The following is a 13,331-nucleotide window of genomic DNA, read 5'->3' as shown; positions in this document are numbered from 1 at the left end:
ATCATCTCACAAGGCTGCCAATATTCCTGGTAAAAAGCTCTGATGTTTCCATGACGACAGACAAACACCATGGTTGCCAAGTTACTCCCTGTATCCATGGAAATCTGGTGGCATCTGATCTGGCCTAAAGAATCTCTTTTTTTTTTTTGTTTACTCGTATTGCAAAAAACGCTTCCCTCCAACAGCTTGAATAATGAGTCATTTTGACACCGCAAGGCTGAAAATGAGAGGATCGTATTTCAGGAAGTAACAGGATAAGATGTTAACGCCATATGTCAGATACACTGAGCATCAGGTTGAGGTGAATCCATGCCAATACTGAGAGTTTGATGACTAGGCAACCTCATTCATGTTTTTTCTGCCATCATATATCATATGATAACAGATCATGTTGTTCTTGTTGTGGATTGATGGTTCATCTACTCAAACCACATCCTTCTTCTCCCTTCATAAAGTGCTGCATAGATGTCTCAAGGCCCCATTTCCCAAAAGGATTTTAAGATTAATGTGATCTTAGCCCACAGACTTAAAATGAGACTGAGATCATCTTAGCCTTAAGATGCATTTGGGAAACAGAGGTTCTGGTCTGTAATGACACTCTGACCTTCCATCAGGTGGATCTGACAAGTGAATTACTGTTGTTTTAACTGTGGAGTCATGCTGAGACAAAGTAAGATGAGAAATACAGCAGAAGCTCCACCTGGTGGACAGTTGCCATAAGTATTTACATCCGTAACTACAGTGGTGGTTTAGGCCAGATGGCTGTTTCCTGAATTTATTTTACTCTTGGGATTGGATGTTTTGATGTTTTTAAGGCCTTTTTTGCCTTTTCTCCTCATCCAGCACAACTGTTGTAAAAGTATGAGTCTTTCCTTTTAGAGTCAGATAAGCTGAATAAAGTCTTTTAACCTATCACAGTATATGTAATTAGAGTAATTGCACATCACTGTAGCAAATATAGTTCTTTATACTTTCTATATAACACAGATTTTAACCAAGATGTCCCTTCACTTGTTGACTACTGTAGGTCAGTGCAGCTGGATTGTTCAGATAGAAACTGAAAAGGAAGAGCAGAGCAGCAGATAGCACCATCTTTAACAAAACATGCTACAGACTGCGCAAGAGGAAGAGATAGAGAGGGATGGAAAAGGAGAGCAGAGTGAGAGGCAGGAGGACGACAAACTCACAAAGGGAAGAGAAAAGGAGAAGAGAGAGAAAGAAGAATGAGATGAAGAAGAACTGAATGTGAGGGATGAAGAACTGAGTGAGAAAGATGAGACAGAATAAGAATAGCACAGGGACAGAAACAGAAACTGACAGGAAGAGATAAGGACTGAGAGTATTAGTCATATTTCTATTATTATTATTGTTGTTGTTATTGTTAGTGTTGTTGTTATTATGCTTCTCTGTGTCTCTCTCTCCTCTCTTCCCTTCCCTCTTTTTCTCTCAACCCAACCAGTGAGGGCAGATGGCCGCCCACCAAGAGCCTGGTTCTTCTTCCCTTCAAAGGGGAGTTTTTCCTTGCTGCTGTTGCCAAATGCTTGCTCATGGGAGAATGTTGGGTCTCTGTAAAATAAAGAGTACAATCTAGACCTGCTTTATGTGAAAAGTGCCCTGAGATAACTTCTGTTGTGATTTGGCGTAAATAAATAAAGTTGAATTTAATTGAAAAAAATTGAAAAATTGAATTAAGGGACTTTTGACCCTGTTTCTGCTTTCAGCTGGACCTCATGGTATGTTTTCTCTCTGTTTATATACATTCCAGCACAATAACACACTCACTAAAAAAGTTATTGGCTATGTTCTGTCACTTACCTGCAGAATCGTGGGGACCCCCCGCACACCACTCTGCCGAAACTTCTTGCCACCTTGTTGCCACTAAGCTTTGTGGCTATAGCAGCTTCTAACGGGCCACAACATATACTGAATACCCAAACTGAGTGAACGAACCCAGATGAGCTCAGTTTATTTCCCACAGTTGCTTCCGAACACTGACTGCTCACAGCGCTGCCTACATTTCATGTAGGTTAAAGTCCCTCCACTGAAAAATTAGTTTTCTTATTATTACTTCACCTGCATGTTTGAGCTTCACTGTGCAGAAGGATGTATGTGCAGAGACACTACAAAGTTGTTTTCACCTTCATCTGCTGAATGAGTAAAGTTTCTCTATCTTAGTTCTCAGTTTAAGGCGTATACCTATGAACATGATTTGTGATGTCACAACTAGTTTGGAAGCCAATCATGGCCCAGTATGCAACTTAAACACGTGTGATGTAGAAACTTGAAGACTCCAGTGCACATACACTGAGAATGGACTTTACAGTGAAGTAAGAGACATCTCGTAGGCTATCCAGCAGTTTTTTCAATGAGGGAGAAGGAGGAGATGCCATTTTAAGGATCTTAAGGTAGTTTTTTATGGAAAAAACATATTAGACGCACATTATTATAATTCAAAGCAGGATCTGAACCAAAACACTTCAGGGATGAGGGTTATTCCTTGCTGTCAGCAGCACACCACCTATCTTGTTCGTCTTTCCTTCCCTCTCCTTACTTATTTCTTTTGACGTCTCTGTCTGACATTCAGCTACCAATCAATAGGACAAATTACACTATATTGACCATGATACTATTGCTATTGTATTGATTGATTGCTCTGCTCTAGTTTTAACCTGTTACATTTGTGCAAATTTTAAGAGACAAACAAGAAAAACAGAGACAGTACAGCACCATGTATCTTTATTTCACTTTGTCCGCACTAACACATGTAACACAAGATTTAAGAAACAATGACTAATATTTTAATACAGTATAATATGTATGTGGGCTCCGAAAAAAACCCACCCGCATTTCTGACAAAACTGCTGTGCAAAATATTTAACTTCTTATTTCTAAGGACTATAACAGTACTGGAGAAGCAGCTGTCTGTGCACATCTGCACATTTAAATGTAGGCTATGTCAAACTAAACTACTTAGATCAATAAATTCATCAACAAAAACAAACATCATGTCTTAATTTCTTCATCGCCATGTTATTCAAGCATCTTACTCAGGTAGATGCACAGATAAATGTGCAATTCTCCTACTCGCTCTCCTCTTCCTCTTGTGAATCAAGCAGGCAGGTGCTCGCAATGGCCTTTGTCACAGCGTACGGGTCGCAATTTGCTGCAGGGCGGCGGTCCTCAAAGTAGCCTTTCTTCTCATGGCCTACCTGGCGAGGGATGCGGACGCTGGAGCCACGGTTGGCCACTCCAGCAGAGAAGTCATTGATGCTGGAGGTTTCATGATGACCTGTGAGACGTCTCATGTTGTCCTGACCTCCACGTGGGTCGTACACTTTGATGTGCTCCAAGTGTCTTTTGCTCAACTTCTCAATGGCCTGCTCTATGTATCTGTCATCAGAGAAAAAAACAGAAGAGACGGTTGAGTGGAGTTTGGTGCTGGGCATTAGTGTATGGCAGGTTTTTAGAGCTTTTCCACAGAAAACAGAGCCACAAACAACACTATGAGAACTGTGAGAGTGAACCAAAACAGTAAAGGCCAGAAATCCAAAACAATGAGCTGAAAGGTGCTATAAAGGTCTATCACGCTATCAAGTTATCCCTTGCACATACAGGTGTTTCATCGTTTATATATAAATATTGCTGATAGCCGCATTAAGTTACAGAATATAGAGAAACTCAATTAACTTCAGTCACAGAAACACTTATAGTCCATATTAAATTAGTCCAATTGATTTCTGCCTGAAAACAGAGAAATTTCAAAGGTGCATGTGTTATGTGAAATGATCAACCAGTGAAAAATTTAGCCTGTTGGAGAAGCTGCAGTGTGTTACTGTGTTTTTATCACCCTAAGTACCAAAAATGATCAAATAAGGACACAAAAAGTAAAGTAACTGTAAATTATACTTGGGGATTTTCATTGTATTATATGGAATCACATTGTATTAAGACCAAATCAAATAACAGCTATGTTATTGGATCATATCAAATACAAAATCACTCACAATTCAAAATAAGTCAGTCTATAGAGAGATTTGTGATCATGCAAACACAATTAGAGTGTGTTTCAGAATCTATAAGTGACACTATTTACCAGAACATTCATTTTCTAGATCAACTCTGACTTCAAAACAGTGCTTTTAATAATTTACCAACAGTCTTTTAAAACCATCCAACCATTTGCAAAAATAAAAACATTGTCAATAAAAACGTATTTAATCCTAATTATTTACCAATTAAAATGAATGAATTGCTGTCATTAGAAGTTTCTATGGAAATGTTTACTCACTGCAGTCCCCCTTCTTCCCTCATCTGCTTGGTGCTGACATTTGTGTGGCAACCAGCACCGTTCCAGTTGCCCTCCATTGGTTTGGGGTCCAGTGTTGCAACAACCCCGAAATCTTCACAAACACGGTGCAGCAGGAAGCGTGCAACCCACAGGTGGTCTCCCATCTCAATGCCCTCACAGGGACCCACCTGGAACTCCCACTGAGGTTAGAAGAAGGGTAGAGGCAATGAAAAGAGGGTAATAAGGAAATAGTACATGGAAAGAAAAGAAAAAACATGAACAATAATTCAAGTTGAATGCAAAGTCATGCCAATGTGGAAGCATTTTCTTTCCACTGTGTATTTGAATAATGCTGACACTTGCCTGAGATGGCATAACCTCAGCGTTGGAGCCACAGATTTTGATCCCTGCATAGAGACAGGCCTTGTAGTGACACTCCACAATGTCCCGTCCATAAGCATTGTCTGCCCCCACCCCACAGTAGTAAGGACCTTAAAATGTCGGATAAGATGGGAAGCTTGTTAAGACAAAATTCATGCAAAGTCTGTGCAAAAATTAATTGTATTTGTGATTAATTGACAATTCTGAGATAATTTTATTTCTGGTACCACTTTATAATATGCCAGTTTATAAAAAACAGTTTGGCTGGAGGTGATCCTCCACCAGCATAAATGATTTTGTCTTTTTATCTCGTTCTTTAATTCACAGGGAAGATCTGATGAACTTTTTGGTTGCCAGGTTCTGAAAATTCTCCGGTGTATGAGTCGGAACAAGAGCTAAAGAGCATTCACACTACACATTTAATTTAATTCATTTTATTTTTGTCATGGAACAAATTCTTTATTAGAGACTTACCAACATTTATAACTACAGATTTGATAACTTATTATGCTCATTCACAACCTTTTTGGATTGTTATCCTTTATAGCCAATGCACAAAGTGATGTTTCCTTCTCAGATTATTTTTAGAGTTCTGAGGAGGTAAAATTCCCAAAGTATTTCATAAAAAACCACAAAGATTTATTTGAAATTACATGTAGCTTTTCTTTTTAAATTAAGTTGATTTATTTACAATTCTAATTTTTTTTTTAAAAAAAGCTGAGTTTTCTGCTACAGAAGTGTTTTGCCTGATTCTTTTTTAACTTGTTAATCCTATTGTTCCCGTAGATTTATCTTGCTAAAAAGTTGTGGATTTCTTACTTTCTAATAAGTCATGAGGTCTGCAGTTGTAGGTGTTAGTGATGTGTTAGTCAATGGTCTAGATTTCTCACAACCTGGCAACCCAAATGTTCAGCTTGCAAGCAGCTTATTATTGCTTTGTTAAGTATTAAATACTTTACTTTACTAAAAATCAATAAGCCATAAATTACTTACTTATTACTTATTTGCTCATTAAACAGTGGTACCTTATTTTGCAATACTTCTTCCACATGAATAATTTGAACAAAGAGGAGTGAAAATTGGTTGCTGACTCACCTTGGGGTGGTGGATATCCATTCGCAGGCCAACCAAAAGGGTATTTATCAATTCCTAAGAGAGTGTACTCCTGCTCCATGCCGAACCACATAGAGTGCTCTTTAATCTTCTCCATCACTTTGTTGCAGCTCGCTCGATGGTTCTTTTCTAGACAGTAAAGACAAAAACCAGTACAGCTTGTTTGTCCTAACCTTATGGGTCATGAAAAAGGTAAACAGAAAGGTGAAAAATGTACCTGAAGGCAAGCGGTTGTATTTGAGGACCTCACACAGGACCAGTTTGTTGGGGTCGAGTGTGAATGGATCCTTGAACATGCACACAGGGATGAGGTACATGTCACTGTTGGAGCCTTCGGCCTGGTATGTGCTCGAGCCATCAAAGTTCCACTCAGGAATATCTGGTAATATCATTTTAGCCAAAAGATTGTCAGCAAAACCATCTCTTCTAAATATAGGTCAGAATTGGATTTGTGTCATGCTGCGTAATGTGAAACCTAATCAGCTCACAGACTATTTTAACTCTGATGCCACCAGGAAAAAATTCCTGTGCATTTATTGTATTTGGGGACCAAATTAACATAAATGTTTAACTTAACTAAAAATACAAACATCACAATGGAAAATTACACTATTATACACTGTCGATTGTTATTAACAGTAAAATGTACCAAAAGTATCAAAAGTAGAGTAGGATATTTTTTCTGTCAAGTGAAAACCTTGGATCTCAAGGTTTCCATGATCAGATCAGGTGAAGAAAGGATTTAAAGCAGCATTAATTGATTTATTTGGCCACTTGGGGGCAGTGGAACAAGCTGAGAACATTGACAAAGTTGTTACCATGCACTGTCAAATATCTTTTTACACACCCAACAGATACAAACCAACATTAACATTCATTTGGAGTCATGTTTCTGGCCACCTGATGAATGTAAATCCAATTCTCTCTCTCCTTTTAGTTTGGTCTCTTTTGCTTTTTTAACTGCTAAATGCTCCACTTTGTCCACCAGCTAGTCGCCAACCTTGTCTGCTGTTTAGTGCAGGGCAATCAGGGTACATTTGGTTTATTGGACCTTTTTCATTGAAAACAGCCACCTGCTGCCTCTGTTAAGAGCTGGAAAACCAAAACAATTAAAGTTGAAGTTGGTTAAAGGACCTAAAGGAGACTAAAATGCCCCATAGAGCTGAGTGGAACTGCAGAGTCAGTTGATAATTTACAAGGGTCACCTTTTAACATTACACTTAGTCATTTGATCTGTTGTTAACATAAAGTGCAACTCTAAGTACCAGTGCCCTCTGAGATCTCAATACAGTACTAAAATATTTGGTCTCTAGCTGAGCCTGCGTTTCACTGACGTTGTACCAGGATGCTCTTCTACACCTGTGCTGTTTACAATGTAGGTGTGCAACCTTCCCTTTTCTTGGAGCTTCTCCCTAACAACGCAGCTGTTATTCCTCTAGATATTTGTTTATGAATAACTCCTTCACTAGTCCACAAACATCCCTAAAATAAGTTTTAAATGCCTAAATCATTCTGTAATCTCTATCCATCTCTTAATCTCCTAATTTAATGATTTTCTCTACTTTGCAAGGCTGGAGGACATTTTAAATAACCATTACATTAAGTTATTAAAGCCATTAACTGCTAAGAGTAGACTGAAGGATCAATTGTTTCACCCCTTAAAGAAATGTATTAAATGCATATTTTACCTTATCTTGACATGAAAAGTAAAGGTACAAAGGTAAAAGTTGACTCCATAAAGTTAAGTAAAATGTCAACTGCTACGCACCCCAAAAGTATTTCACCATAAAAAGAGGACATTTACCATCTATGCTCTTTGGTTCCTCATCCAGGGTTCGGGTCTTGTTGCGAAGTCCCTCTCCAGTGCCGTCGATCCAAATGTAGGTGACCTGGCACTTCCCGCCCTGCGGCAGGCTCATGTACTGCTGGCGCACAGCCTTGTTAAGACAGGAACTGACTGACACCGATGCCATGTTCACCTTTAATCAGAGAGACAGATCACAATGCAGAGGTGATGTTTTTATTATATTATGTGACTCGTTACCTCCAGTATCTGTCCTAGGTTTTGTGTTTTATGTTAGACGCTGGATTAGTCACTTCTTTAGATTAGTAGTTGATCTGCCTACTTACAGCACTTACCTCTGACAACTCTTAAAGGGAAATATTGTGTTGTTTGTTTACTTTTACCTCAGGAAAGTTTTTTAGGCTGCAATTCCATAGTTCTTTCTTTTACTTTAGTTAAGACATTTAGAGTCTCCAATTCACCTTAAACCAAGTATGTTCATCGACAGGTGATAAACTCCATGCACAAAAGACCAGGATCAAGACTTAAACACACTTGTATATGGAGACTGCAGTTACAAACACTCAAAAGCAAACAGTGAAAAATAGAGAAGAAGAAAGAAAAACAAAGAACAAAGAAAAAACCCATCTGATTAAAAATAATAAATCAAGTGCACATATTAGTGCACAACTGTACACTAATATTTACTGAAACCAAATCTGTCTTTTGCCTGTGCTCTGCTGATTTCTCTATGAAGCACAATTACAGTAAATGAAAATAGAACAGAGAAGAAAACTATGAAAATTTGTAACATCTGGTCTCTGAATGCATACTGTCAATCACTTGTACTCATTTTATTAACGTCAAATCAGTCCTCAGACCTTCATCAGGCAAGATTTAGACAGACAAAGAGTGCCGATACCATGTATATGTAAACATAAACCAGGAAGAGAAAACCAATCAGAGGCTACCAGGAACAGCTGTTTGCTGTCAGTAAAATGTAAACAATAAGTAGGTCAAATATATTATAACCTATTAATTACACAATATACACACAACATTTTGCATGTGCACCTCATCAATTATGAATTATTTATTATTGTTATATACATATGTTTTTTTTTTTTTTTTTTTTTTTTACAAAATCTGTAAATAATGTACTAACAGATCCAGTTGTGGATAAAGAACATATACATATATATCATAATATAATATTATGCTTACTTAAATTTAAAGATTCCATTAACTTCATTCACAGAAAAAGTACAAGACTTAATTTTTACTTTCATTTTCCCTCATGTTTCCGTCACTCAACAACTTTAACACTCTTATATTCAGCAATATGTAAAAGTTTGTTCAGTTAAATGTCATGAATAACTTTTGACGAAAATGAAACTTGAAGATTAAGTATAATGTATAAAACTCTTCCACAAAAACCGTCACTTTTCAAAACCTTCAGATTTTAGTAATATAAGTTCAGGTAGCTTGAGCTGTAATACTTAATGACCACATTTATCCAGTTAATAGCATCAAACACAGCAATTTTCCTCATGTAAGGATCAAAAATTGATACTTTAACTCAAATCATGAGTGTTGATTCAGATTACACAATGTTGTGCTTTGTTGAAGCACATTAAAAATAAAACAGATAAATATTTGGACTTACTGTGTTACAGGTGGCTCCAGATGTAGTCAAGTGACTATAGACAACTTTGTCTGATCTGCCTGAACCTGTTTGTGGTATTTAACTGGAATGTAAATGACCACTCTGACGTCACAGGATCACGTGGACTCAACATAATATGACATTTTAAAGGCTTTCATTAGTTGTAGGTGTGTGTTTATGTGTAATACTGTATGTATGTTTCCATTACATACAGTCTGATGATGATGTTTTCATTAGACAAAAACAGATCCTTCATGCGTCTGTTAAGAAAAACATTTAAAATCTGTGACAAGATTTGCTCTGTGGAGAGAAAACATGTCAAGCAGTAAACATGACATCCGTATACAGTCAGCACATTGTAAACATTTAAATTGACCTCCTCAGTCAAAATCCACCCATTCTGTCCTCCACATAACATATACTATACAAATAAAACATATAAAAGTGTACACAGAAAGCAAAACAAAACAAATCAATCAAATCATTGCACAGGTACAGCTGAGGCGACCATAAACTCCCATGAGAAATAATAATGAACACCCACCTGTGCTGGAGAGGCCATCTGCTTATAGTGACTGCTGTTTGCTGAGCTGAGTCAAGTCTTGCAGCTCAGTGAACACAATTACAGACTAGAAGCAGCTCATATGTTCAGTTTCCATCTGGTTAGCTGTCCTCAGATCAGGCATGAGGGCAGAAATTCAACAACTCCTACAGAAATAGGAATAATCACATGAGACACTGTGATGGTGTGTTTAAGGGTGTGATGCTGATGACACAAGCAACCTCAGCAGCTGTTTGGGAGCTGAGGGGCCACCAAAAGGCCGCCATGGGTTCCCCAAACAACCAAATGACAAATTTCTGTTGTATCTCAACAGGACTAAGGGAGCGTTCATGCTGACATTAGCTCTGCATGCAGGAGCAGGTATAATTTTAATTGTCAGCAAGTCAAAAAGCAGAAGAGAGTTATACAACTTTTTATAGCCTATGAGGTGTGTTTTGAAAGAAAAGGATCCTTGGCGCTCTTTTGAGGGACCGCATTCCTTTGTGTGGAGAGAAAAACTAACCTTCAAATAAAAGGGAAATTCCTATCAAATATCTGAAAATGAAGTGCTTACAAATTGAATATTCAATAATTTCTGTCATCAATGTCAAGTCAACCACACCTCATGAACCAATGAGAAAACACTTAGATATTGTAATATTGATTAACCAAATAAAAACAAATATTAAAACAAATATGCTTAAGACAAATATTTATTTATTCTAAAGCTAACAAAACAAGGTGTTTAGAACAAAGTGCAAACAAAAGAAAAGATGAGTCAGGGTGGATGTCAGCAGGAGGAGGGGAGAGAGAGTGACAACATGGGCTAGCTTTTATAGCTTGGCAGGCCCAGGTGAACCATATTACACTGATGACCCTCCGCTGTCAGCCAATAGCCAGAAGGCAGCCTCCAAGACAGTGAGAGGGCTGTCACACCTCCACCTTGACATCTGAAGCAATACAAAGTTGTTACAAAGACAAAACAATACAATATATCATAGAAAGAGAAATGGTTACATTTGCTCAATGTAAAATTCACAATGGTTCCCCATAATCTTAGAAAGGCAGTCACACACATCCATATCAATGAATGACTAAACACTTAAATCACTGCCACCCAATTCACCAGATTTGAATCCCCACCCAGCAACCTTGGATCCTGAGGAGCACTTAAATGGGGAGTACACAAACCCATCAAAACAGAGAGGCTAGTTAATTGGCAAGTAAATAGTCAAGACAAGACTTGTTCATAGCTGCATGAATTTTTCTGTACCTTTGAAATGAATATCCAAATGGTATAAGACAGTACCCACCTAAAAATGATGATTTGTCTTTGCGGAACACAGGAAAGTGAGGGAAACAGAATAGCAAGGAATGTGGTTAAGATGGAATGAGGTTCAACCCTTGACCTGAAGTATGCAAAAATGTTGAGGTCAGAATGAGCACCAGAGCTAATCTTAAGTGTAAAAGTGGCCTGCAGCAAGACGAAGCAAACAAACCTCCAATGCTTTGCCTTCACAAAATTCCAGCAACCAAACACAAAACTGGAATATGAACTGAACGAAAGTACCATACCCTTTGTAATATCCTCTGTCCTATTAAAAACTTTGATTAGAAACTCTTTTTATCTGCCTCTCTCTCTCTGCTGTGTGGCAGTGCCATAAAAGTAGAGTTTAATCAGACACTGTGACATATAACTGACCTAACAAGCTGATCTTTGCACATTAGTTTCTGTTGTGGGTATCTTGTAGACAATCACTACTATTGCTGGTACTAACTGATATGTGATAGCAAACATTACAACATTGTGAGGTGAAACAACACAGCATTACCTGCCGCTAGCAGCACATCTTCCCAGTTCTCTGCTGCTTCTCACGCCGTATGGTATTGTATAACTCCTCTAGTCTATTAGCCGCCTCTCTTAACAACTCCAGCACCTAGCATCTAGCTGACACCACCATACAACGGTGAAAAGGTGCAAATAGGTGAAAAGTTGACTCCATCATTTGCATAATGAAGCAGAAATGCATAAAGAAATGTAAAAAGAAAATATAGAATTAAATAAGTTTGGGGAAATAGATGGGGGGAAAAATGCAAAGGGAAAATAACACAGAAACCAATGCATGAATAAATACATAAATAAATAAATTTAAAAATGAATAAATGAATAAATAAAATGGGAGAGAAAAAATACATTTATACAAAGGTAAATAAATACAGAAGCAAATTAAAACAGAAATATTAATTCATGTCATTTTTATCAATTAATTAAGGCCTACATTTATTTTTGGTGCAATTAATGGCATATTAATTTATTTATTGAGTCATTTACTTATTTCTTTATTCATTTATGATTTTGGCAGTTTTGGTCCTCCATAGACCACAAGCTGTCTCGCAGTGAAATTGAGTTCAGCGTGAACAGTTTATCAGATATAATAAACTGACGAACCTGATACCTGTTAGTTCAAATTATTTGAAATAATCCTCAACAAGAAGCTTCAGTCACTCAACCTGCCAATGTTTAATCATTAGCTGATCAAGATTCAGTGCCATAACTGCCACATCATGTGACATATGCACAGTTTTAAAAAGGGATATTAATAAACAAAAAGGCAAAGCAGTGTTTCGTTCATACTCCACTGGAAATTGTTGTTTGTTTGTGTTTTTGCTCTTGAAGCTGAAGATGAATATATGACAGTGAATCCATGCAGGCCTTCAGTTCATGAAGTTCTGAGTCTGAGCACAAAGTTTGTTTCTAAAAGCAGCTCAAACAGAGGAATCAGGTCAGAAGATATCACATTATGATTATGACATCATTTTCAGGCATCAAGAGTCATGGATCAACGAGATACAGTCTGAGTTCCCTCCCTTTCCCTCCCACGCATGAAGATTGCTTTCGTCATCACTAAATCGTTCACTCACAACCACAGTAAACAACAAACTTGAAGGATGACATTCTTTTGCATATTGTTGTTTTTGTTGGCTTGTGGTGCAAAGGTTCACCAACCTTAGGAGGGAACAATGACAAAGTACAAAAGAAAATAGATAATGTACACGGCACCACCCGCACATTACGATAAAAAGTAGGAACATTAACTAGTCACGTAACCCTGAAAACATTTTCCACTTACCATTAGTGGTATCTAGACCAGAAGTTTTGGTTTGGTCCAGACTGAAACATCTCAACAGTATTTGATGTATTGGCATTAAATTTTGCACAGATATACATAGACTGAATTTTAGTGACTGTGATGATGCCCTGACTTTTCATCTAGCATCACCAGCAGGTCAAAGTTTTCACTTATCCAGTGAAATATCCCTACATTATGCTTTGGCACAGATTTTGGTACCTTCATGGTTCCCAGATGATCCACGGTATCATCTTCATGGTATCCTGATGACTTTGGTGATCCCCTGACTTTTTCCTCTGGCACCACCAGCAGGTTGACATTTTGGGTTTTTTTGTGAAATATCCTGTACATAACTTTGACGACTTTGGATTTGCAGTGGCTTTTTCACCAGGTCACATTTTCTGTGTGATCAATACATTGGTTTATGC

At 37.7% G+C, this 13,331-nt stretch overlaps 1 protein-coding gene across 1 annotated transcript; it reads right to left on the bottom strand.

Annotated features, from left to right (window-relative positions):
- Positions 1-2,719: 2,719 nt before the first annotated feature.
- LOC137170557 (glutamine synthetase-like) lies at positions 2,720-9,277 on the bottom strand. Its single transcript, XM_067574010.1, has 7 exons — positions 9,232-9,277; positions 7,587-7,761; positions 6,000-6,161; positions 5,765-5,911; positions 4,652-4,779; positions 4,289-4,488; positions 2,720-3,390 (listed from the first exon to the last, which is right to left on the bottom strand). The coding sequence occupies exons 2-7, from the start codon at positions 7,753-7,755 to the stop codon at positions 3,081-3,083; spliced, it is 1,116 nt and encodes a 371-aa protein (XP_067430111.1). The 5' UTR covers positions 7,756-7,761; positions 9,232-9,277; the 3' UTR covers positions 2,720-3,080.
- Positions 9,278-13,331: the final 4,054 nt, after the last annotated feature.

The sequence above is a fragment of the Thunnus thynnus genome, chromosome 19 (assembly GCF_963924715.1).
Source record: "Thunnus thynnus chromosome 19, fThuThy2.1, whole genome shotgun sequence".
In the NCBI taxonomy this organism is placed as follows: Eukaryota; Metazoa; Chordata; class Actinopteri; order Scombriformes; family Scombridae; genus Thunnus; species Thunnus thynnus.
The sequence above is the reverse complement of the archived record's forward strand: the minus strand, read 5'-3'. Positions and strand labels throughout refer to the sequence as shown.

Coding starts and splice junctions, on each gene's coding strand:
- LOC137170557 (XM_067574010.1), bottom strand. CDS start 7,755: ATGGCATCGGTGTCAGTCAGTTCCTGTCTTAACAAGGCTGTGCGCCAG. Junction 5,912..5,999: donor ATACAACCGCTTGCCTTCAG/GTACATTTTTCA, acceptor TTTACTGTCTAG/AAAAGAACCATCGAGCGAGC. Junction 4,489..4,651: donor CTGAGGTTATGCCATCTCAG/GCAAGTGTCAGC, acceptor TTCTAACCTCAG/TGGGAGTTCCAGGTGGGTCC.